Source organism: Penicillium maclennaniae, assembly GCF_028827695.1.
Source record: "Penicillium maclennaniae strain IBT 15551 chromosome Unknown utg000003l:1.0-5670915.0:1.0-5674809.0, whole genome shotgun sequence".
Lineage (NCBI taxonomy): Eukaryota > Fungi > Ascomycota > Eurotiomycetes > Eurotiales > Aspergillaceae > Penicillium > Penicillium maclennaniae.
Genome location: NW_026623215.1, coordinates 1,457,142 through 1,482,733, shown reverse-complemented (window position 1 = coordinate 1,482,733; position 25,592 = coordinate 1,457,142). Strand labels below are relative to the sequence as shown.

General features: G+C 50.6%; 8 protein-coding genes across 8 annotated transcripts; 3 read left to right on the top strand and 5 right to left on the bottom strand.

Moving 5' to 3' along the window:
- Positions 1–122: 122 nt before the first annotated feature.
- Positions 123–1,956, top strand: N7477_002669 (putative MFS sugar transporter; the record flags this gene model as incomplete). The annotated part of the gene is made up of 6 exons (XM_056964332.1): positions 123–160; positions 211–551; positions 618–855; positions 917–1,014; positions 1,076–1,441; positions 1,502–1,956. 6 exons carry the CDS (start codon positions 123–125, stop codon positions 1,954–1,956), a joined length of 1,536 nt encoding a protein of 511 aa, XP_056824285.1.
- Positions 1,957–2,369: 413 nt separating this feature from the next.
- On the bottom strand, positions 2,370–4,175 carry N7477_002668 (putative GABA permease; the record flags this gene model as incomplete). Its single annotated transcript, XM_056964331.1, has 5 exons — positions 2,370–3,148; positions 3,261–3,581; positions 3,623–3,843; positions 3,909–3,979; positions 4,029–4,175. 5 exons carry the CDS (start codon positions 4,173–4,175, stop codon positions 2,370–2,372), a joined length of 1,539 nt encoding a protein of 512 aa, XP_056824284.1.
- A 1,449-nt stretch (positions 4,176–5,624) lies between these two features.
- Positions 5,625–7,349, bottom strand: N7477_002667 (uncharacterized protein; the record flags this gene model as incomplete). Its single annotated transcript, XM_056964330.1, has 1 exon — positions 5,625–7,349. The coding sequence occupies one exon, from the start codon at positions 7,347–7,349 to the stop codon at positions 5,625–5,627; it is 1,725 nt and encodes a 574-aa protein (XP_056824283.1).
- Positions 7,350–14,422: 7,073 nt separating this feature from the next.
- On the top strand, positions 14,423–17,110 carry N7477_002666 (uncharacterized protein; the record flags this gene model as incomplete). The annotated part of the gene is made up of 3 exons (XM_056964329.1): positions 14,423–14,470; positions 14,528–15,174; positions 15,238–17,110. 3 exons carry the CDS (start codon positions 14,423–14,425, stop codon positions 17,108–17,110), a joined length of 2,568 nt encoding a protein of 855 aa, XP_056824282.1.
- Positions 17,111–18,211: 1,101 nt separating this feature from the next.
- N7477_002665 (uncharacterized protein) lies at positions 18,212–18,895 on the top strand (the record flags this gene model as incomplete). The annotated part of the gene is made up of 1 exon (XM_056964328.1): positions 18,212–18,895. One exon carries the CDS (start codon positions 18,212–18,214, stop codon positions 18,893–18,895), a length of 684 nt encoding a protein of 227 aa, XP_056824281.1.
- Positions 18,896–19,472: 577 nt separating this feature from the next.
- On the bottom strand, positions 19,473–21,899 carry N7477_002664 (DUF3405 domain-containing protein; the record flags this gene model as incomplete). Its single annotated transcript, XM_056964327.1, has 1 exon — positions 19,473–21,899. One exon carries the CDS (start codon positions 21,897–21,899, stop codon positions 19,473–19,475), a length of 2,427 nt encoding a protein of 808 aa, XP_056824280.1.
- A 682-nt stretch (positions 21,900–22,581) lies between these two features.
- arfA (putative ADP-ribosylation factor) lies at positions 22,582–23,384 on the bottom strand (the record flags this gene model as incomplete). The annotated part of the gene is made up of 4 exons (XM_056964326.1): positions 22,582–22,674; positions 22,745–22,810; positions 22,887–23,131; positions 23,237–23,384. The coding sequence occupies 4 exons, from the start codon at positions 23,382–23,384 to the stop codon at positions 22,582–22,584; spliced, it is 552 nt and encodes a 183-aa protein (XP_056824279.1).
- Positions 23,385–24,110: 726 nt separating this feature from the next.
- Positions 24,111–25,241, bottom strand: N7477_002662 (uncharacterized protein; the record flags this gene model as incomplete). The annotated part of the gene is made up of 3 exons (XM_056964325.1): positions 24,111–24,446; positions 24,525–24,920; positions 24,972–25,241. The coding sequence occupies 3 exons, from the start codon at positions 25,239–25,241 to the stop codon at positions 24,111–24,113; spliced, it is 1,002 nt and encodes a 333-aa protein (XP_056824278.1).
- Positions 25,242–25,592: the final 351 nt, after the last annotated feature.

The following is a 25,592-nucleotide window of genomic DNA, read 5'->3' as shown; positions in this document are numbered from 1 at the left end:
TCTTTCGGTGCCTATCTTGCTTTGGCCTCTCCTGCACAAAGGGTGGTTCATTCATCTCTATCCCTTCCGGTCCCCGCCCCCAAGACCTGTTCAACTGTCGATTCTAGAACACTGCCGTCAGAATGGTGCTCGGCATGAGCTCCAAGAGGGCCTACAATTGGTAAGGTGTACTGGAAAATCTCTCGAAAAAGTCTTACTGATAAGATCAAGGTTCATCTCGCTCGTGGCAGCAGCGTGTATGGTGCTTTATGGCTATGATGCGTCGGTTTTCAACTCGGTCCAGGGCTCAGACAACTGGATGGCCTACTTCAATAATCCAAGCGCAGCGACGATCGGCTCAATCAACACTGCTTACACTGTTGGCGCCATCTTCGGTGGGTTCTTCGTTGGAGGACCGGTAGCCGACTACCTTGGTCGCAAAGTCGGCATGGCTATTGGCTGTGTCCTGGTTATCGGGGCTACATTTATGCAAACATTTGCTCCTCGCCATAGCCTTGCTTGTTTCCTAGTAGGAAGATGTATCATTGGTATTGGTCAGGGTGTTGCACTGAGTAAGTCTCACCGTTTGACAAATTTGTCTGTTCATAGCTCGGCGACTAACATGGATCTTTCAATAGCTGCCGGACCGGTGTATATTGGCGAACTGTCTCCACCGGAGATAAGAGGAAAGATCATGACCTTCTGGCAGATGTTCTACTCTGTCGGGTCATTCATCTGCTTCTGGATCAACTATGCCTGCACCAAGAACGTTGAGAAGCTAGGTGAATGGGACTGGAAGCTAGTCGTCATCTTCCAGCTCTTGGTCCCTGTCTTGATCCTTGCGCTGCTTCCGACAATGCCTGGTAGCCCTCGTTGGTGAGTTGCCTTTGTCAAGAGTCGCCAACCATGATGAGAAGACCAAGCTTACCGAATCTAGGTTCATCAAACGCGGAAACAACATCGAGAAGGCACGTTCCGCCCTGAGAAGAGTGCGTGACAGCGAAGAGGAAGTAGAAGACGAGATTCTTCAGATCCGTGAGGCCATTGAATACGAAAAAAGAGGCCATCTCTGGCAACTATAGCGCTCTGTGGAAAGACAAGTCTCTTCGCAAGCGCATGCTTCTTGCACTCGTCATCAATGCTGGCCAGCAACTTACTGGACAAGGCTCACTGAACTCATACTCCACCAAGATCTATAAGAAAGTATTCACCAGCGACAGCCAGATCGCCTTGATCAACGCCCTCAATGCTACTTTCGGAATTCTCTTCACCCTCAATGCTGTCTGGATCATTGATAGATTTGGAAGAAAATTCCTTCTCATCGTTGGTGGTATCGGAATGGGTATTTGCATGATCATCGTCGCCGCTGTCGAAACTGAAACGCCAAATTTAGCCAACGGGGCTAAATCAGAATCAGTTGGTATATCGATTGTGTTCCTTCTTTTCCTATTCATATTCTTCTGTGAGTTTCCCACATACAGATTCAAGAGCCAGAGTCCAAAATTTTCTAACAGCCACTCAGATAAACCATCATGGGGCGCAACAGTCTGGATTTGGACCTCGGAGGTCTTTTCCATGAATGTGAGAGCGCAAGCAGTTGGGATGGCCTCGCAAACTCGTTTGTGCACAATATCCCAAACACTTGAACAGCGCAAAACTGACCAACTTCCAGAAAACGTCGCCAACACTATCTTCCAGCAATTCTTCCCTATTTTCCTCGACAACGACGGCTTCTACGCATTCTACATGTTTGCCGGGATCAACTTCTTGTTGGCGCTGTTCGTCTTTTTCTTCATTCCGGAAACTAAGCAGGTTCCGCTGGAGGAAATTGATGCGTTGTTCGGTGGCGCCAACCATGTTGTGCAGGGCGAGCAGGTTCTAGCACAGCAGAAAGGAGTTGAAGCTGCTCATGAGACACATGAAAAGCCCGGTAGCGTCACTATTGAGAACGTTGAGACTCGCAGCGAGTTCCGTTGATTGCCAATTCGAGCTCTATTGGTGGATTCGAAAATATCTAGCGGTCTCGACGTTGGACGTCGTTTTGAGACAGGTATCTAGCCTTTTAATCTAAACAGGCACGTCGATCGTGCTTGAATTTTTCACCAGCTATGATAAGTAGGATCGTTCTTCTGCGTGACATGGATCAAGTTCACGCACGTAAGCCCTCGGTTTGGATGATATGTACTGGGTATTGTAGTCATCACAGGTCCATCGTAATACAAGTCACCCCTTCCCTATGAAGTAGAGTGCAATTTACGGGTTTGAATGTGCCTTCCACCCGGAACATGGACATCATGCAGTCTAAGACTAAAAGGGACACTCTAAATCAGATGATATTTGCAACGAGATTCTGAGAAGAAGCCTTCTCCTCGTGCACGGGTGATTGAAAGTCATCTTCGCACGATAGCTGCGGGACCAGAATACTCTTTCCGTCCCTTGATCAAATACATGGCAAGGCTGATGATGAAGACTCCTCCGAAAATGACCACACTCCAATTAAAGTTGTCCAGGGTTACTGGGAGATCGCTAGGCCACAGCGACCAGAAAAGAGCGAAACAGCAATATAAAAGTCCGATTATGTTGACAGCCAAGCCCCATCGTCCCATATTCCAACGACGGGGCGGAAGGGATTCGGGATGCCAGATCTTTCGGTAGATGACACACCCAATTGAGATAATGTAAGTATACATCAACGCGGCTACATTGAGTGAGATGATAGCGTTGAAAGCAGTCTCGGACCCGATATTGATGAGGGAAAGTGCACAGCTGATAGTGCAGGAAAGAGCAATGGCATTTATCGGAATCTGGCGTTTTTTATCAATTTTCCCTATCCACCGAGAGAATGGAAGACCGTTATCACGAGCAAAAGCGAAGGTCTGACGAGATGTTGCGGCATTAAATAGAATATTACTGAAAATAACGGGCAGTAAAACGATCGCTGCGAGACCATTCACGCCTGCCGTTGAAGTGGCCTGTTTGAAGACGTAGAGGAAGGGGAACCCAGTAGCGTCATTTAGCGAGTCTTCCACAGATGGAGTGGCAAAAAGATAAGTGATTAGTAAAATAGCTGCCATGATACCATTCAGCAGATAGCCCCAGAATATGGCGACAGCCACGCTTCGGCCTGCATCCTTGACTTCTTCGGACATGTGTGCAGCTGCATCGGAGCCTGTATTTCTGATTAGCAATAACTCTAACAATCAGAAAAGGTAAAATACGAACTCAAACATCCATAGATGGCAGAGATTTGGCCAATCATCACGCTCAATCCCATGGTCGACCACCCCCGAAGTTTTCCCATTGCGTAGCAAACACAGCCTCCGCAGATTGGTGGGGGGCTTTGGCCCAAAGAATGATCAAAATGACCGCCCAGGATGTAACATGAAGCAGCATCAATAGGTTACTGAGAATCTCCATCGAATCAGACACGTAGACATTAAAAATGTAGATCACCAAAACCATCGCAAAGACAAACAGAGTCCCTTGCCAGTTCTGGGGTTCATAGTCTGGGTTTCGAACACTGATCAGGCCTTGGATTATTGTTCCTGTAAGATATGAGCCAGAAGCTGTCCCAGCTTGCCAGGCCAGAACTGACATCCAGCCTACACGTCAAAAATTAGTCATTAGCACAGAACTCTCTCACAGATCTCGAGGGTGCACGAGATACCTGTAATGTAGCTAAGGAACTTTTGGTATCGAGGCGAGGAAAACTCAGACACCCAATGGTACTGTCCGCCAGAGGTCGGCGCCATCGATGACATTTCAGAGATTGAGGCGATGATGAAGCTGAACCCAATGAAGGTCCACATGTAGCCCCAGAACATGCCCGGCAGTCCTCCGTTTTCCAGTCCCTCATAATTTGAACTAATATCCAAGCAACAAATTAGAATTGCGACGAATGGAGATTCCAGCGCGCCTCATGAACTCACATCAAGATATACTCCCATGTTGCTTGCAAGACGGAAGCAAAAGTCAGTGCCGCCATAGGCCGCAAATTTCTCTGATTGAGGATGTGAGACGTGGGATTGAGGGTCTCGGATGATACTCACCTTGAACTCCTGGACCTTTCCCATTCGCTGCATATCACCATCATCCTTCACTGTACTTGGTCCATCGCTTGCAAGGCTACCTTGATCCGCAGGCTGGATCTCTATGTCCACGGCCACCGGCCTCGGAATCTTGGTAGAGGCTTCCATGAAGAGTCGCTGCGGGGCTTAGCAAGGGATGAAGAACATGAAGAATATAAAGAAAAGACAGTGGCGTGTGAGGGGCCAAAGATCGCAAATTACACAATTTGCACTAGCCCGGATAGTATCTGGTCCGAAAACAACCCGATAAACCCTCTCCTTTCTCTGCCAATGCATCGGTCTCCGGGGTATCGCAAGCGGGCCGTGTTAGTCCACACGAGAAACCCGGGACCCAAACACCTCAGTCGACAGCGCTCGCCGATTTTAGCCCTTTCTGAATAAGGGAAAACAATGTTACAATGTTGTAAGGTTGATCGAAGCAAGATGTTTTTCACAGCGCTTTGGGGTATTACGTGTCGCACGGCATAAAAGTGCGACGAGAGTCGCCTCTTATCCTACGCTAACGATGTGGAGAATGTTCGTGCCACAATCTACACCCCGCTTTCAAGCATATGATCCGCCTATTGGAGAGGGAAAGTCCAAGATAGAATATGCACAGAGTGTAGCCTGAATGATATAGTGAGACAGAGAACAGACCAGAGATTCTCACATAGATGCGATCACTCACTCTGTGCTATCTTGGTCAATTGGGGGCGAAGCTGCGAAAGCAATTCGAATATCAAGTATCCGACTTGATAGCCTCACGCCCTCAGTTGAGATAAAGAAAGTATCCAAGTATTGGATTGAAGCTTTAAGTGTGTTTAGTACAAGGTAAATTGTATCTTGCGCCTGAAAAGACCTCGCAGCAGTCTTTTCATCTTGTCAACGAAATAAGTTGGGAAATGACGACGATTCATTCCATGCTTCCATAGCAGGCCGAGTCTCCCGCGATCACAGCACGAGAGTGTCTGTTGTCCCCCGTGTTATTCCCATTGAACATAAGTTAAGAGTAGGTTGTAGGGTCATTCGATCGTCGGTTGTACTTCCACTGGCTCGCTCGGGCTGCGAAAAATAGAAAGGCATCATCATTGATCCCTGCAAACTTCACATACCGAATATGCTCGGGCGAGATGAACCATCAGACCTTCTTGATTGAAAAAAAGGCTCATGTGTATTCACGAAATCAAGAATAGTCATAAAGTTTGAACTAAAAATAAGGTTACTTGACTGAATTTTGAGACTTTTGACACACGAACACGAATTAACCACTAGGTGGATTTCAGTTTTGTTTTAATTTTTTCTTTTCAAGAATAATAGAAAGTAAGAGTGAAGGTATATTGTAGACATGATTGGCAGAATGGTGCACATGGAGAAGGAAAGTAAGGATTTGAGAAACTCAAAAGTCTTGTAAGAAGCGATCGTAATCGATTAGTATGAACATCTGGTATCGTGTGGTGAAAGGAACTGGAGTCGCAGTTCTGGGGGCAAAAGTATATACAAAGAATGGGAAGATAATTCAACGCTAAAAAGACGGTGAAACAAATAGCTGCCGGAACACGGCTACTTCGTAGGCCATGCTCATTTCTCGTTGTGAAGGTCGGCCATCTCGACGACGCCGTTGCCAGCCTCGAGAGTCTCAACCGAGCCGATGGAGGTCCGGTGGTTCCTGATGAACTTGGGCCATGTGTTGGTGAGGACGAGGTACTTGATGCTCTCTTCCGACTCGTCGAAGACGGAAGCACCAAAGTCCGCGGGAATCTCACCCCAGTAGTAGACGCGCTCCTTGATGGTAGAGGTAGAGACATTCATGGCCTTCTCGGACCCGGAAGAGTAGGTGGGTGAAGGAGGCTCCATGTTGTAGTCGGCTCCCTCGAAAGGAGTGATGACGTCAGAGTCACGCTTCTCACCGTACAGAATGCGTGTAGGCTTCTCGAAGATGTTTTCAAGCTTGCGAAGGTCTTGGTGGGAGATGTTGACGGGGAACTCGGCGTGGCGGACACTGATGAACTCGGCGTAGATGTGCAGGGCGTGGTTGAAGCAGTCGCGAACGCTGTCCTTGGTGTTGTTGTCACCAGAACCGTCTCGGACAGCCGCGGGAATACTGTTCTTCCATTGAGCAATGCTGATAAGGAAGGCAATGTTCTCACCGGAGAACTCGCGAAGGGCAGAGAATTCCAAAAGAGGGATAGGATTGCGCTCGAGGACGTGCTCGAGGGCACTCATGGTCAAGATGCTGTCGCTGGAACTGTTGGTCTTGACAGAACCGTTCATTGACTTCCAGCCAGACATGATGGAACCAATGAAGGTGGAACCGGAGGCGATAGACTTGGACTCCAGAGGAGCGACCTTGTTCTTGCGTTCCCACTGGGCGATGGCGTCGAGAGTCTCCTGGCGAAGGGTGCTGGCGCGCATGACCTCCCAGCATGGAAGGAGAACAGTGAAGAATTCAATGAAGAAGATGGAAACGGCGATCCACTGAGGAGGTATCCAGACGGCGTTGACGGGAGCCATAGCATCGACGTAAAGACCAATCAGCCACAGAGGGGTGGCAGGAAGCATGGCAATAGCGCAGCCAATGGTCTGAGTACGCCAACCCTGGGTGTCGTGGATGTTACGAGACTGCCACAGGATGTAGGGGGCGAAGACCCAAGACCAGAAGAATTGCCAGGCCACACTAGGCCACCACTCCCAGCCTCGACCCTGTTCGGACTTTTGCTCCATGATAGTACCGGTGACCTCAGTGCCAGGAATTCCCCAGGAGCTGTGCCACTTGCGAGAAATGAGGTACATGAGAATGGTGAGGAAGATCTGCACGACCATGGCGATGCTGACGAGCCACACGGTCTTGGCGGTATAGTCGAGACGGCGGAACTTGGCGAGCAGGCCACGCTTGGCCGGGGCCGGGGCCGGTGCCTCAGGACGACTGTGGCCATCGTGATGAATGAACTTCTTCTGGAGCTTGGCGACGTGAAGGAAACGACTGTTGGAAGCGTGGAACAGAGCAATTCCGCAAGGCAGATAGGTTCCCATGATCCAGAACTCGACATCTCCGGGCATGAGAGCACCAATTAACAGACCGAATTGAACACTCCAGGCATATAGATGAAGAAACGCAACGGCAGCGAGCGATAGCCAGAGACCACGGATGCGAATTGTCGGGGTATTGCGGTTGACGATGAGATAACTCGCACCAGCGACGATGATGGCGGTCCAGATGCAGCCGAAAGTCACCCAAAAGATACTCACAGCCGAGGTATTGAGCTCCGACTTTGAGTCGGCGGTAACACCGAGCTCGGATCCCATGATTGGATTAGGATATAAAGAGGGACTAAAAGAGAGTGTAGTAGTTGGATGGCATCAGAAAAACCCGGTCTTCGGGTCCGGGGGGCCCTGGGCTTTATTAGCAACAGAGCGATCGGGACCAGCAGGTCGGGACTTGATGGGGCATACAGTAGAGCCGGGGTTTAGCAAAAAAAAAAAAAAAAAATATCAAATACCTGAACTGGGTTTAGCCGCGCTTTTTACTGGGCTCCCGTCTGGGTTTTCCATGGATGCCCCTGTAGATCATCACGAGATTGTCAGACTCGATCCAGGTAGCCTGATGGAGAGTCTGACTTTGAAATCCACTGCGAGTCCACAGCGTGCCACCGCGTGGTACTCGGTGGGTCGATTGCACTCCCGTTTGGGCAACGATCGTACCCAAAGCTGATTATTCTCATCTCATCGGCCTCTTAAGGCCAAGATCGAGTGTGATCTCGATTTGGAACTATCGATTCAGAAGAAAAAGTCTGCTGGGTACCTGAATGTTCCCCACTTGCCACGTTTGGGCCTATGTGGAAGTCCTCACGGCCCCTTCAGTGTTTTGCATAGCCCGTCCCCAGGGTCATCTCATTCTATCCTGCAGCTTGCAGCTTGCCGCTTGCCTTGCAGCGAAAGCCCCCGGTCGATCACTTGCAAACTATTGATCGTTAAACTTCCGTTTCTCCACGCCATCCCATCCGATCTGATTTGCATCCTCCGTCACACACCCCGCCTGAGGGAAAGCAAGAGAACAAATCCCAGTCAAATCACATCTGATATTCCCGGTCGGGGAGTAGTGGAACCACGCTAAATGCGCCCACGCAGAGACCACCCGGCCCAAACCTATGACTCGCGCCGCCTCATCCCGTCAATAGATCTCAGGCCGGCTTCAAACCTGATCCAGGATCCTGGAATCCGGTGATCGTCGGGGAACAGGCCACTATTTGCTCACATTACTTGCCCGGTGAGGACCGCAAAACCTCCATTGTTCCGCTCGGACGGATTCCGTCATAGCTGGGTTGAAGGCGGCCCATTGCAGAAGCTGTCCTACAAGTCACTGCGGGAAACTAGTCGCCGTTACTTGCTTGTTCAGGATCCAATAGTCAAACAAGCCTAGTGAACCTACCTCGGTCCCAAAAGTGAGTTCCTCATGAAACAACACAGTGAGCTCCTCCCAACTTTTGCTCAATCAATGCGTACGGAGTACAGTCCCAGCTGATTTGGGCGTGGGCGTTTCTCCCTCGTGCTGGGGGTTGTGGCGTAGATCTCGGAAGATTGTTATTCGATCCCGCGTCGAGGGACGAACACGCTAATGCGCTACCACGGTACGGCCTGGGTACCCCCGGTCTTTGTGCACACCTTAACCTTTCTTCCGCAGGAGTTAGCTGCATGAACCGGATAGTATGACTCTACCCCTGGATAATCTGACCAACCCGGTGACAATGTGTCTACAAAGCTATTCTATTGTCGGTCGGGCCTGCGCTCTGTCAAGTCTTGGACGCGTCGACCCCCTATCTTCTCTCATTCTTCCTCGGACCTGGTGCATGTGATGAGAGCATGTTCGCCCCAGGCATTGAGGCAGGAAATTCAGTGCTCAATAATTGAGACTTGCCCTAGGTTCAAAAGAGTCGCTGATTGACACGCCACGAATAGATCCTACGTTCTTAAAAAAAAAAGATACTGCGGAGTCCACGTACCTTATCTTACCTTCGATAGTGGCGTGTGTAACCGACCACGAACATTTCTCGGGTCCTTGAGTAGCTGCATTCCACCCTAAGCGTGCGCTGGGTGGGGGGGGGGTCGGAGGACGCCGTTGCATGCGTTGGCAGTAAACGGCGGCTGGCGTTCACTTCATCGGTGATTCGCACTTCGTACAATCCTTTGAACAGTAAGATTGTCCACATCCTGAAACAGAATTGTTTGGATTGATGGCTAGCGCTCCTGATGTGGAAAGCTACATTAAGTGTTGTGACGCCACACCGGCATCTCCGTCGGAATGAAAGTATTGATCCATAGCCCTGCCTTTATATTTTGGCGACGAGACAGTCAATTCTTCGACTGAAAGCGAAAAATTGAAACAGACATCCAAATATGAGGATTGAATATAAGTCCTGGCTTGGTTTCAAACGGTTTGAGTTATGGGCGTTCGGTGGAGGAACTTTTCTGAGCGTTGAGAACGTGCGTCGCGATTCCCAAACAGGAAAAGCAAGTCCCGATCGCTTATGCAGTGTGAGATCTAGCGCACCGGAAACAACGGCCTTGAGACCAGCCACCGGCACCTATGATAACAGCACGTCTCTCGAGTCAGGATTTTGGCTACGCAGGACCCAACGTTATGGGCGCGTCGCCCCTTTCACGACAGCCGTTACAACGTGCTGTGTGGAGCCATGCACCAATAACTTGGGTGGGTGGGGCTGATGTGAGGAATTCCAAATCATCGGTCTCCTTAATCAAGGCCGACTAGCGTACAAGCGTACAGAGATGATGCGACAGGACGGGATTATCCGAGTCGACGGCGTGAGTTATGACAATGTAGCATGCATTAGCTGCGCAGAGGGATAACATAGATCTTGAAGCCACTCTTTTATTTTATCGCCATACTTCTACATTTGACGCACTGAAAACAGCTTTTGACCAAGTGGACAGTGCAAACCATCATAAACACTTAATTTCAGCCGACTATTAAAGGTGGTCTAGACTTTGCTAGGCAGCAAGACTGTACTCGCCGTCCAAGGGCAACTGAGACCTTTTAAACGAGATCGCCGGCGGGGTCTTCGGCACATCGAGTTTCCCCACTTGTGTGAGAGGGGAAAGCGATTGGGAACGAGGGTGATCGGGCGTACAAATTCAACAGTTCTCAACTGGAAGAGATCGATATTGCTTTGAAGAGCTTTATGCGTCGATTGGGACAGAAACAGGTCTATATTCCCTGTTACGGAATGCAAATAAGTCAGCGTGCCCTCGAATTCTTTATACAGATCTTCCCTACAGGCACCGGAGATTTCGGTTTTCTAGTTTGTGCAGGCTTGACTTGTTCCTCATTCGCATTCAGGAGTGGCCGATTGAAGGGGAACATTCACTCAGATGGACTTCTTTCCTCGCGGTAAAGTTCACTCTCCAGGAGTCATTACCTTCTTCTACTTCTTTCCCACAAACTAGCTTCGGCAATCAAGCCCATGTATGACCTTATCAATATGAGAGAAGGCAATTCACAGCAATTCTTGCTCAGCCTAGGTCTAGCGACAAACCCCAATCAGCAAAGCACAAGCCAAAGTGCGTTCGACGTTTGCTAACCATTACAGACACCATTCACTAGATCTCTAATTACAAGACTCTGATCACTATTGAGAGAAACCTATTCTTTCCAGCGTCACTGAGCTACGTTCTTCGGAGAAGTTACTGATGGCGTACCAGAGCTTTCTCTGGAGCTCTGGCACTAGGAAAGAATGCGGGCTTCTGATCCCCTGTCTCGAGGCTGAAGTCAAAATCGAAGCAATTGACAGATTGATACCGCTGGATGTTTCGTAACATACATAGCCAACTGATAGCCAGAACATATCTAAAGTCAATATATGATGGCCTCTGCTTTCTATCAACAAGGGGCTTATTTGGTGTTTTGGTTTAGATGCCCTTATTATGAAGCAATTATCAACGCCCACACCATCAACGAAGATGTCGCGAAATCTCTGAGAATTTTGTAACATTGCAAGTACTATTCCAGTTGGAATTCAGTGATATCTCTCTCAAAATGAAATAAGCTTTTGGAGCCGTTCTGGAATGGCCGGGGAGAACATAAATTCTCGGCAATGGAATGCAGATCGTTTGGGTACGCGGGGCCGTTCCGGGTACTTTCGACCTTCAATTCGCTTAGACCATAATTACGATCTAAATACTTGTAATAAAAGTATCTCAGATATCTCTACCCGCAAGAATCGATACCTCTGGTCCTTGGCCCTCTCTGTTGGAACCTCAAGCGGAAAAGATGTTCCACCATGGAAAGAAGTGTCAGGTGTAGTCACCATGTTGTCTGGACAATGTTGAAATCATCGTAAGGCTCAAAAGTTGCAGCCAGCTCTTGTTTAAATACTCAGTGCGTCTTGAACATGATACTCATTGGGATCAGTACTTGGAGGGTTCATACTTGAGACTCTCGCTACTGTTGGGATGGCAGTCCATCTCGAAGTTCTTGATTGTGGATTGGCCGGAGCGATCCAGCTTTCTTTGTGATCAAGAGCGAGCTTTACTTCTCCGTCGTCTTTCGGAAGATCGTGGTGAGGCAAGAATGAACCGGTTTGGATGGACCAGCCTGGAAAAAAGTGTTCAGCGATATCAAGCTCTACCTTGGGGGTGTTCTAATCACAAATCATTCCTATCATACATTTCACTCATCATAATGCAGCCCTCTCATGTACTTTGGCATCGTGAATACCGGCTACGCGACGTCCTTTTTCACCCCGACAATTTTGCATCAGCTGGGATGGACCTCGGTACGAGCACAGTGATGAGCATCCCAATCTACCTCGTTGCCACTGCTATTGCACTCGTGACGGCCAACACCAGCGACAGACAACGCCATCGCTTTGCTTTTACACTTACAGGGTGTTTGATTGCCACGATCGATTGTATTACCTTGATCTGTCAAGAACTCGGTGCCTGTTGGTGCTCGATATTTTGCTCTGTATGCGATCACTGGTGGCGGGTACATGAGGCAGCCAATTCTCATGGGCTGGCTGAGCAATAAATATGGCCGGGCACTATAAGCAATCAATTGCGTCTGCCATGCAGATTGGATTTGGGAATTGCGGGGGACTCGTGGCGAGCAATATTTTCTTTGATTCAGAGACACTTTCATATCCCACGGGCTTCGGTGTGAGTCTTGGGATGGTGTGGATCTGTGGAGTGTCTTGTATGGTCTTTTTCGCTTGATTGTATCGGGAGAACCGGCTGCGAGATGAGTAAAAAAGGAATGACCGGTATAAGTTACTACGAGAGGAACTGGAGAATCTGGGAGATGGGCATCCTAGCTTCAGGTTTACTTACTAGGTCTATCTATTGGGCGGACTTGGTCAAGTTTCCCAATGGAAGACAATGGCCCCATTGACGATACCGGGGGAAATGATCAGCACGGAGACCTAGTCGATTACTTCTTGAAGGACACGGGCCTAGTTTCTGTCGATATTCGTTCACCATATATTAGAGGTAGTGGCAAATACGACATCCTCAGTGCGTCCAAAATGAGATCAGCGGGGAAAAGCTGTACATTCCGGGCAACCACTCGCGTGGCTGACACCACATTTCTTTGACCGACACTCTGTATTGGTAGTTAGATCTCCCAAACACCTCACAGTGCATTCAGGTACAGGCCTAAGCAAGCCTAAGCAAGCCCAAGCATGGGTCTGCCGGGCCATCGTTGCAGTCAGATCGGCATTGTAGTGCCGAGATGACGTAACAGACTTTGGACGGGACTTTTCATAGATGATTAGACGAAGCTTCTTCGGCCACATGCTGCAATCTTACTAAACGTCCTATTCGATCATCGCACGGGCTCCATTTCCGGTCTTGTGAAAGGCACTGGCGCAGTCACTACTGCATCTTAAATCACCGGGGGTGTACACCGATCCCCAATCAGACTACGAACCCCCCCCGCGCGTCCTAGTCATTTGCAGGAAAAAAAAAAGGCACAGAGCCCCTAGCGGCCTATTCCTCTGCTCTATATAACCGGCATATCTCCTGATCATCACTTGAAGTTCATGGGATTAAGAGATACCGGAGTACGACTAGTTCATGATGACCAAGCTACGCTCTCCCCCAAGACCACTCATTCCATCGCATCCGAGCCATGGAAAAACGACAACCCATTTGGACCCCCTAGGGTGCAACACTCCTTTCCCAACAGTGGTATTCGACGACTTCGAGATACCCTTTTCAAGCTATCACCGTCCGCTCTGGCCGAGAAAGAGGAACTCCGCAAAAAGAACCAATACAAAATACCCTTAACCCAACGAAACGTGGACAACTTCGTCACCAACCAACAAATTAAGGAGGCCTGTCGCTCAAATCATACACAGTCGCCAGAGCTTCAAGTCGTCAAATGGCTCGAACGTGTTTCTTGATCGGGCGACCTGCATCCACCCAACAACCCTGGTGCTCCAGAGTTCGACTAGGCGTCTTCTCGAAATTCTCTCTCGATCCTTGACCCCGCACGCGATCAGCGACGCCATCCAAGGAAGTAAATCCGAGATGTCTGTACTACGGGGGCCGAAATGATTTCGGACTTGGCCCGGTACTTTCGTGGAATCATCATTGACTTTGCGCTCTGCTTGTCTTGGCATCATCGTCATGGCGCGACGCGCTAATCCCCTTGCTCTACGAAACGAGAGAGGCTCGCTGGTATTCAGGTGAGATACAAACAAAGGATCCTTCCATGATTTGCGCGAGAGCTCATTCCAATATAGTTCGCTGTGGGTACAGATCTTGGCAGCGCTAAGATAACGGGGACTTGGCAAGCTACTCTCATCCCCTACCACACTCTGTGTGCGAACCCCGTGGCAGCTTAGAGACGGCTTGGTGGATTCCTGACTTGGGGAACCCACCGTGACCATAGGAACCCGTACCCGGCACATCTTTAGGTAGTTAGTCCTTGCTTAGGCCAAACCTAATACATAATCGTTTTAGTCTGCAAGATACAGCAGTTATTCTAAAATGGAGGACTTGGAAATCACTCACATAATCCACTCCTGAGCAATGATTATTCAAAAGCGTTTGCCCTCGGATCCATGGGTTATTTGCCAGAGTACCCATGCCCTATGGAAAGTGTTCGCTGATCTGCTCTTTCGGTTAGGACGATGTCCTGCCGCCATGGAAACCTTCAATCCCAATTAAGTATCCCGAAGTCAGCCAGCAGACGACGATCGAGACGACGATCCGATACACAACTGCCCTATAATATTGTGGCGCAACAGTGGTTACTTTTGTTCCTTGAGCAAAGTGCCTTCTATGCCGAGCCACCCGAATCTTTCAGATTGGGAACTTGGTACTATCCAGGACCCTCTGCTCCATACCTCCTGAAAGATAAAATGCAAATCAACAGCATCGCAAGAACATATCTCAACCCTTTTCATCTCGTAGACTGATTTGGGCCGAATGACGAGGCGAACTGAAGGTGTAATTCGAATCGGAAGCCTGAAGTGCTTCCCCGCTGTGGGGGCGACCCTGCCCTATATCCAACGACCATCGGCATCAACAAACCACTCCCTACCAACCATAGCTCACTTCGTACCCCAAAAGTACACGGCGTGCGTACAAGAAGAGATTTCTCTCATCATGCGACCCAAAAAGGTCGCCATCATCGGCAAGTATTCCCGCCTGGCAAAGAGCCATCTCTGAGTCCAACCCCGCCTTACAATATTACAGGTTCCGGCCCCTCGGGCCTCGTCACGGCCAAAACCCTACTGCACAATTTCCCCCACGGGACTTTTGCGCCGGTGGTCTTTGACTCGCGCCATGGAGTCGGTGGTCTATGGCCGAATCAGGCGCACGGCACGCCAGTGACAAAGGCCAGCACTCCGGGGACTTTGGATCCCTGGATGCGGACTAATCTCAGCCGGTTCACGGTATCATTCTCTGATTTTTCGTGGGAGTCGGCTCTGGGTAGTGCGGATGTTCCGATATTTCCGCAGGCTAGGCAGGTCGGGAGGTACCTGGCTGCATATTGCCAGCGCTATATTCCTGAGGAAGTGCTCCGGTTGGGCCAGCGAGTTGTTAGTGCTGTACGCTCTCCAGGCGTTGAAGCTGAATCTAGGTGGAGGATATCGTGGGTCAAAGAAAGGTCAGTGCAAGGTCTCGATGGAGGAGTGAAGCATGGGTCAATTGACGTGACACGATCACTTAGTGTGCATGAAACAGATTCGTCAAATGACGAAGTCTTCTCTGAAGACTTTGATTTTCTCGTTGTCGCATCTGGTTACTTTGCTCGCCCGTACATTCCTGATATCCCGGGGTTGGCGCAGTTCACAGGACAAGTCATCCACAGCTCAAATCTTGGAAAGAGTAATGGTTCACCTGCCGGACATGGAATCAGCCCGAGCCAAGGAAATATGGCTGTCATTGGGGGAAGTCTGTCAGGCGTAGAAGCAGCTTCTGCACTTGCACTGAAAGAGTCATCATCGATGTGCAATCCTGCTTCGAGGTCCCAGGAGAGAGCGAGACAGGCCGTGTATCACATATACTCTCGGCCTTTCTGGAGCTTGCCCACTTACCTTCCCCATGAGACTGCCGACGACAACATTTCATTCTTGCCTTTGGACCTTGCCCTGTACGATCTGAGTCGTCGCCCTCCGGGTCCAATAGAGTATGCTTTGGGTCTAATTCCGGAGGACAAAGCTGCGAAAACCAATGATTACTTTAACGCTCTTCTGGGCACCGAATACGAGAGATATGGGCATATGAATGGTGCCAACTCTGGACAAAAATCTAGTCCACGACCGCCATGGGTGGCAATTGGCAACGAGTATTCGGAATTTGTTCGGTCTGGAACCATCAAGCCAACAATGGGACGGGCTATAGCTGTCCATCCTGATCCAGACACCGGACTAGCTTCCATCAAGATCGAGACCGTCGATGGGCAATCAATGGTCTTGGAGAAGGTGTCATCAATCGTGCTGGCTACCGGATTCACGCCCTTCGAGTCATTATCATTCCTGCCAGCAGATGTTTTGGCTGCTCTGGAATACTCCACCGAGGATCCGTTCTTGCCTCTCGTTCTAGACAAGGGGGGCACTTTTCGCTTGGAAGTACCAGATATAGGGTTTGTTGGCTTCTACCGCGGTCCTTACTGGGGCATCATGGAGATGCAGGCCAGATTCCTTGGCGAGGCATGGACCGGACAAATCAGCGAGAATCTGAAGACCGAAGGTCAGCGAGAAAACCTCCGAGTTCTGAGACAGGTCGACTCCCAGATTCACCGCGGTCAATTTCCCATGGGCGACTACGTAGGGCTGATGGAATCTTTCTCCGCAGACCTGGGGATCACCCGCACCGAGCTCACAAATGGCGAAAATCAGTTCGGGCCTGTTGTTCCGGCTCGATATCTCCACGGCGTGAATACTGTGGGAAATTTCGAGGTTCAACAAACCTTGAAAAGTCTACAAGCCAACTTGAACCCCCATCACGGCGCCGCTCAGGCAGCAGCGGCACTGGCTATCTTTAGAGCTCTTCATGGCAGCTGGCAAGCCACTCAGTTGGCTACAGCCACGGGCATGGTTGAGGCCAATGGAACCGCGGTCTTTCACCCTCGCTACCCTTCCGCCCCAGAATGGGACAAAGAGTATGTCTGTGAAGAGCAATTGGAGCCGACGTACAAGGAAAGTGGGCCCACTGCGATACCAGCAGCACAATGGATCTTTCGTTTATCGGAAGCCGGCACCTCCCATGCCCCGCGAATTGGAGTATGGGCTGTGGATCCGGAAAATACCACAAAGTCCGCTCCCGATGTTTGGTTGAAGCTGACACCGTTCTATCGCAAGAAGAAAGATGGAGAGTATCTTTCCGGAGAATATGTGATTTACGCCCAAAGTATACGCCTGACTGATGCCAGTGATACGACTGAGAGAACCGTATCTGAACGAAAAGAGTATACTTTCCATTTCACAGGGGTCTCGATTGCTTCCTGGGAGTCTGTGACCTATGAGACTGGAATATCCGAAGGCAAAAGTATTGCCAAGGACCAACGTGGTGCGCGCTCACGAACTGTGTATGAACGATAGACATCTACATTGATACCCAAGCACAAGAATCCGCTTAATTCAGTGGCAATAAGATTCGCTATCACGATCCAGCCTGGCAAACACCTTCAAATGGTCAAGGAGCTTTAGATTACCATGGTACTTGACATAAGGTAGCTTATAAACGAGCTAATTATGTCGGTTCTAGCCAAAAAAAAACCTTAACCAGTCCCTTCTGGGAAGGTGAATCCATAGGGCCAAGAGGCTGTAGTTTTGTGCAGATTTTTTAAGTTTGTGCAGGATTCTGAGTTTGCACAATTTCTAAATTTGTGCACCGCGTTACAGACCAAAAGTGGACAGAAAGACTCATCTGGAGCCGAGGAATTGAGTCTATGACACCTCTAGGTTCGATCTTATCAACACCAAACCCCGAGAGAACCAATGGCCATTGTTAACGAGACCTGGGCGAGATATATCCGATGCTGTATCCAACAAATCCACTCCCGAGTAGTTCATTTGTGAGTTATCCAAGGTCGCTTAGACGAGAAAACGTCGTAATAGGAAGTTGTCGGGGTCGCCGCCAATTCCGGCCGAGGTTTCATGAACCGAACCAAGGTTCACGACGGAAAAGGCTCAGCTGTCACCAAATCCATGAACCCATGATTGGGTCTGGATTTCAGGTCAGACACTAATTGTCACATTCTTCAGAGCCGCGGCCAATTGCCACTTTCTTGGAAAAGGAATGGACTGGCCAGCTCTAGTCCGGGGTAGATCGACTATGTTTGATAATCGACTTTGCGGTTCTGCGAAGTGCGGTTCGGCCGAAATTATATGCATGTCCGATCGACTTTTCCTGTGATGCTCTTGGTAGCTATATAAAGCTGGGGATCAGGTACCTTCGTTATCCCAACCACACCTCTCAGGTCTCTCAGTCTGTTCTGTTCTATATTTCCAGCAGAACCAATTGCCTCCAACAAACATCGAAACAAGAAGACCGGGCCCCGTCAAGAAGTATGCAGACTTGATACTCACGCCACTCGCCACACATACAAAACTCAACCGACCAACATCAACCTCAAGCCTATACCGACAAATTACACAAAACGGGGACGGTTTCAGCACTCTCCTGTCACCATTATCACAATGGCCAAAAGACCCTCCCCGACCCCCGAACCCGAGCCGTTAAATCTCGACCCAATCTCCACCTGGCGCGCCTTACAAGCCCTATCGATTTACTTCACAGTCCTCCTCAACCGCCAAATCCGCCGCCGCTGGCTTCTTGAACATAAATGCATGGAAAACAGACCACGCTCAAAACACTTCTGCCCGAACATCTTCCTCGAACCGATCCCAACCCTGCCTAAACCACGCATCCCATCACCAACCAACACGATCGACCCCAACGACAAACACAACCCTTACAACGCCGTAGCCCGGTCTGATCTGGAAGCAAAAGTCCACCTTCTCCGTGCGCGGGTCGAAAAGGGCAAGGAACTGGTGTCTGAGATTGAGCGCCGCATGCTCGATTCACGCATCGCGTTTCCGACACATTTCTGTCATACTTGTGTGGTGGGCGGCGATAAGGTGGAGGTCCTTTTGACAAAGTGTGGTCATCAGATTTGTCGCACTTGTCTTGAGTTTGCCATTGATGAGGAGGGGGTCCATGAGTGTAATATCTGTTTTGTACCGGCTCAGTTTGTGCAGAGGTTGCCGTTGGGTGCGCAGCGGTCGTGTTCAGAACACCTTTCTGGTGTTTCGAGGACTTCTTTGCCGAAAAATGAACCGGCTATGCGGAGTTTGAGTAGTCCGCTTGCTGTATTGCCTTAGTTTGTGATGTTGCGTGGGACTGGAGTCGTGGGGGTTTTGACGGTGGGAACTTTGCACACAATTATTTTGCATATCTGATCTCTCCATGATCAGCTCATTTACATGAGACTATGAATCAATGAATATTGACGAATTATAAAATCGCTAACTTTGAAATACACGTACGAGCCGAGCCATTTTACGATATGCTAGTAGTATTACCCGATTGTCAATCTAGAATAATCTATCGACTAGACGGTGTAGAAAACATCACATCAAAACAAATGCATCGTGAGCCATGGTCTGTCCACCAAAACACAAAAAAAAAAAGAGACAGGAAGAACGCCTTTCGTCCCACAAGAAGCTTGTGTCAGACACAGCAAAAAAGGCCAGTAAGAAAAGGTGGGGGATGAGAAGAGGACATTATATAGGGAAAAAAGAAATAAGCATGCAATCATACCAGTGGATTACCAACTACCCGAAATATGCAGAACAGGGAAAAGAGCCAGAGCCGCGAGGGCCGTGGTGGGTATATAGATTCAAAGCACTGGGGTTAGGTGGCTTTCTAGAAGATTCATCGAGAGCCATGAGGCCGCTCTTACCGATCCTCTGCATGTTCACCGTCATCGATGACCATTTGGACATCCTTGACAGGATGTAACAACATAGGGGGCAGGCACATGCGGCCCTCGCCGGCCAATTCCTGCTGTTCACCGCCATCATTGTCGACCCGCAGGCCAAGCCAGCGACGCCAGAGGTTCGGCGAAAACCCGGCAGAATAGAACCAGGTTGTGCCCTTGAAATTGTGTTCCCGGTCACCGAATACTGCGGTCCGTGCACCGCCCGAGGCACCGTTGCGGCCAGCGTTGAACACTGACTCGAGGTATTTGGTGGGCCAGCGGCGGTCAATGTAGACGGCATGGGGCACGTAGACGGCTTTGAAGCCGTGGTGCAAGGCGGTGGTAGCAGGCCACATTTCCGAAAACATCGTGTGGCGACGAAGGCTAGTCTCGCGGTGCATGGTGGTAAGAAGCTTCCGCGAAAGACGCGACGCGGTAATGATGGCGGTTCGGCGGGGCGGCATGCTGTTCTCCGTGTTGTAGCCGGTGACATCGTCGCGGAGGATCCAGGTCGTGCCCTCAGGATCGTACATAGGGTTGAACACGATCAGGTCCGCATCCTCGTCAACACCCCACTGGTACTGGTCCTTCTCCACGGTCGTTGGCGGGATGCCCTCGCCTTCAACCTCGAAGATGTCGCGCTCGTCAGGCCGTTCGGGACCCCAGATAGCTTTGTCACCTTGTTGAAGCAAAGCGCTCTTCTCTCCCCTCGCGCTGTCTGTCGCGGCCTTAGCAGCGCTCCAGAGGTTGTTCGGACTGTTGGTGCCGATGTCGGTCTGCACCCGAACCATTTGGCGGAAGTCGTCCCATGAACCATGAACTGAAGGAACGTAGAATCGAGCGTTGCGCTCCCAAAGACCCTTGCGCGGCTGCTTTTTGGCCCAACTGGCAACCTTCTCAAAGAGATCATACCAGTGACCAGTGTAACGCGCATCCATTTCCCAGTTCCAGAAGTAGTCGTATTCTGGATGCTGGAAGGCGAAATATTGCATGGGCATGTAGGTACTGCGGTAAACACCGTGGACCGGCAGCCCACGCATCCAGGTCTCTTCGAGCGCGGGGTACATAAGAGCCATCTGCTGCTCGGACCAGAGGGTGCCCATCCCCCTGAATTCCTCTGGAAGTGCATCGTTCAGCACGCGCTGATAGGTCTCGTCGTCGGACCAGATCTGGAGGTCGGGGCTCTTGACGTGAACGAGGAAATGAATCGTGTATTCACCACCGGAAAGAATCGAGAGCTCTGAAATCAGAGCGCGCATGTAAAGAATATCCTCCGGGGTGTAAGTGAAGTCGTGCCACGTGCGAATAACTACTGCGGTTCTAGGGAGACGTTCCGAGCCACTCTGAGGCTGGGATACTCGAGTGTCCTCTGGCGTTTCAATGTTTACACCGGGGATCCCGACGGGCATAGAAACGAACTTGTTAATGCGCGGCTCGGGCAGTTCCTTGAAGCGATGCTGGTTTGCGGCATGGCACCGATGTTGCGCATCAGCCCAGTCGACATGACGGAAGTCCACGGGGGGCACGTCCTCCCAGACGCGCTCAGCTCCATCGCGATGGCCTTCCAACCCAGCTCCGCTGCCACCCTTCTTCACACCGTAACCCAGACCATATGGTCCCAAGCGTCCAAATCGATCAAAGCAAACATCGTCGCGTATTCCTAGCATCTCATTTGAACCCATGACGGGGTCTGGGAAGCCTTTAGGAACACCAGGGAAGGATTGGATGCGCGGGACGCGAATTGAGTTGTCCTTGTCCAAGAAGCACTCGCGCTTCTCGCCGTACTTGTTGATGTAGTCAGAGTTGGTATAGTCGGGGTACGGGTCGAAGACCGAGCTCAACATGGACGGCTTCGAGTCTCGGGCAACCAGTGGGTTTTCGTCCTCCTTCTCCGCATTGTCCTCTTCCAGCGCCAATCCATCGGGGTCATCTCCGGGGTATTCAGGCACATTATCCTTGCGAGCCACGAGACTCGACAAACCGCCTTCGTAGCGACTGAGCATGGCGAAACTCTCCCATAGCGGCGGTTTAGTGGATGTGACCTTTGGCAGGTCGACGGCGACTTGGGACACGGAGGAGGAAATGGTGAATCGGAAGAGAGTGAGGACAAATAAGACGAGGGCTGCGAATAGCGCGAAGCATAGCCATCGCATTATCCGCTGGGGGACACGGAATCCGACGTTGGCTCGAGAGCGGCGCGCGCCGCCACTCATGGGCGGGTAGGACGAGGAGGCCAGGTCGGGCCCGCTGTCCGACTCCTCGTCTTCATCGCTTATATTGTGATGGTGGTAATTTTGGCGTACATGAGGCTGTTTCTCAATGTCCGCATCCTGTGCTCGCGGGTGGTGGTTGTACGGCGACGGTTTCTTGTAGGCCGCGGAGTGTCTCCTCGCCTGAACTGTCATGATTTCGGGCACGACGTCAACATTGACCGTAAAGTACTAACAAGCACGCATCTGAATCCACAAGGCCAATTGACGATGCGGGTGACTAGGGGATGGGGGAAGTGATGGATGCGGAGAGGAAGCACACGATGACGGAGATGTGTGTTGGGTTTGGCGATCGTCGGCCAGGCAATGGGGGGGGGTTCGTTGAATCAACAAACCAGGGATTTTGTACCACAGGCTACAGAAAAGAAACTAAAAATGAGATACGCAAACAATCAGGGGACGGTTAAAAGAAAAGGACCTGCCTGGATGAGGGACTGCCAAGACCAGAAAACGTCCAAGTTGGAGGGATTACGCATGTTCGGGCTAATTTTGGATGAAGAATCTCCCTGTTTTCGTCATAATCGTTCAGTTAAAACTAAGCACCTCATTTCCGGTGACCTGCCCAGTTTACAAATGATATGAAAAGAAAAGCGAAACGGCAATTTTGACGTGGCGCCAGAAGAAAGAACAAATGAAGGCTAAGAGCGAAGAGAAATAAGAGCCGTGGAGAGGAACACACAAAGCACCGAAACCGTACCTCGAGGTAGGCCTCGCAAAAAAACTCCCGCCATAGTCATCATCAATCCATTTGCAGATTTCCAGTGGTATTTCTCTCTTGCTCCTACATACACACCCCGCGTTTCGTGATTATACCCGCTTAGTCGCGGTTCGTCTTCCGGAGAGCGTCGGCGAGCCACTCCAAACCTTCGTAAAGGCCATCGCCAGTGGTGGCACAAGTAGATTGGATGAACTGGAAGAGTTTGAGTCAGCGATGTCCCCGATACCATAGACCTGGGGTGTGCAGGGAAATCTGGACTTACCCAAGCACGGCGTGTGAGAGACTGGAGACCAAGCTGCGAGGTAATCTCGGCGGGGCTCATGGCGTTCTAAGGAAATTGCGTCAGTAATCCATCTCCCGTTCATCGTAGATAGGCGGGAAAGAGCAATGCAATGCGGTCTTACCGGCAAATCTTGCTTGTTGGCGAAAACCAGGAGGAGAGCATCGCGGAGCTCGTCCTCGTTCAACATGCGCTGCAACTCCTCACGGGCCTCGACAATACGGTCCCGATCGTTGCTGTCAACCACGAAAATGATACCCTGGGTGTTCTGGAAGTAGTGGCGCCACAGCGGACGGATCTTGTCCTGACCACCGACATCCCACACGGTGAATTGAATGTTCTTGTACTCGACGGTCTCGACGTTGAATCCTAAGGGACGGTTAGCAGGATTGCGATTGTGGATTCGGGCTCGTGCGGCTCATGTGGCGTATGTGCGCGAAATCGATGGTCGGAGGGGGTGGGCGGGGGACTGACCGATCGTGGGGATGGTGGTGACGATTTCACCGAGCTTCAGCTTGTAGAGAATGGTGGTCTTTCCGGCGGCATCAAGACCGACCATGAGGATTCGCATCTCCTTGCGACCCCAAAGTCTATCAAACAGCCTCGAGAAAGTGATACCCATGTTGGCGGAGCCTCGAAGCCTGGGACGGGTTAGATGAAGGCAGACGGAGAAGGGGGTGGTGTGTTAAATGAAAGGAGGTGAGAGAGGGGAAAAGTTGGGCACTGGAAGTTGGGTGGAGGGGGGGGAAATCAGGAGATGACAGTCATACCAGGTACTTCGTAGATGGTTTAGAGAAGGATGAGATTTGATAGGGGAAGGGGAAAAAAGGACAAGTAGGGGAAGGAGAAGGTGGGTGTTTTTTTGTTTTGGTACAGAAATACGCACGCTGATGGCGGTGGGCGTAGTCTCGGTCACCCTTTGAACGGTTCTGCTTGCGGCGAACTAGCACCAGGCACCACTTTCTGCATCTCTATGTGTTGCTAATTTCTACCTACAATCATTACCGGGTCGCGGTGTTGGGGAGGACTCTCATAAGAGGACACGTTGTTGGCCGTAATCGAAATACGGAGGCGAAAGGGGATCTCGCCCCCCCAGAGAACCTCGGAGACACAGCAGAGACCCTCATTTTCGACCATTGATCCAGGCGCCCGCGTGCCGCTGATAGGCCCATTCCCGACTTATCGTGCCCCAGTCTCGTGCCTTGCTGCACCGGTAATTCTGCGAGTCGCAATTCTCAGTGGACTTGAGGGGGGCTTGTGGGCTGTGGCTGTGGACTCAAGGTGGACTGTGGGACGGGGGACTTGAGTCCACCGCCGCGTCATGACATTCTGTTGTTGATCACTCCTCTCATCCCCGTCTGAGTCCGGTTATCCTGGCTGCTCGTTCTCGTCCCGACCGGAAGAACGTCTTCACCAAGGACTGGTAGATCGTCTTGCCTTCCACGGTATCACTGGCCACGCCGAACAGCATGAGCAGGACGATCGAGACCACGAAAATCACCGCGAAGCTCGTCCAGTAATCTACCTTGGTGTACCCGCCCTTGACACCCTGCAGTTCCGTCGAGAAATACGCCGTCATCAGACTGACCGGTAAGAACAGAATGGTGGCCTTCGCTAGAAGGATAGTGATCCGAGTCAATTTCTCCACTGCTTGCGAGTCCTTAAGCGCGATCAAGTTGAAATTCTAGGAAATTGGTCCCGTCAGCAAATTTCCCAATCCGGTAGATGCGTCCCAAGGTTCCGTCTCAGGTCAACAACTCACCAAAAACGTCAATGATTCCTTCTCCGTCAAACAGGCCTCGATTTCACTCAAACAGTACAAAACAATCCGATCGGCGAGTCGCTCAAATCGTGCTGCCGCGGCTGAACTCAGAATCACCCCAACCGGTCTGTCGCTCGTGCTGGGGATACTGCCACTGCTCATCAGACTGTCCTTACGCATGTCGGCAAATTCTCTATCCCCAAACGATGCTCCAAATGGTAAGGGGGCCGGATGGTGGGAGCGGGCCTCGTCGCGCAGCATGCGCTGGCGTTGGAGCAGCCGTTGCATGATAAGTTCGTAGCTCTGGTATAATCGCTTGAGCACGGCGAGTCGTCGACCGAGCCAGTGCAGTTCATTAATTAGCTCAACCACAGGGCGATTGAGCATATCAGCTCTCTGCGAAAATCAGCGATTCCGGTCGGTATTCCGGTCGCGCGTAATACTCACCAATCTCTCGAGAGCAACTCCATACTTATGCTCCCGTTTCGCGATCAAGCCATAACTAGACACCCAATCATCAAAAATGTAGTAGAAAAGCAGGCTGGGTCCGTCTTCCTGCTTGATATTGGCCTCATCCGGACTACTGTCGCTAAAATGGCGCACGCGAATTGTAACCAGGGAATCATTCTCAGACATAGTGAGATGTTGTTTCGAAACGCCGGAGAAGATGAACTTGGTATTTCTGCGCACGACATCGAGGATCTTGCCCTGGCTCATCGAGAGTGGGCCCTGTTGCATTGGTAGCGGGTTCTCCTGGATCGAGATAATCGTTCCTGAAGAATTCAGTACCAGCCGAAGTACGCCTGGAGAAGGAAGCGCATACCATCATCTGTCAATATCAGCCAGTTCCAGATTCTTTTCCCATCAGGAAGATCTTCCCCGTTATCCATATCCTTTTTCGGAACATCCGGCATCACAAATAGCGTATTGTAGCCGATGCACGTATCTAGCTCCATTAGCCCGCGCGTTCGCGCCTGTCCAGGAAAGGAATCAACGCACATCGTGGACCATGATCCACAGAAGAGAAATGCCAGATTTGATTCGTCACATGGGCAAACGTAAGGTGCT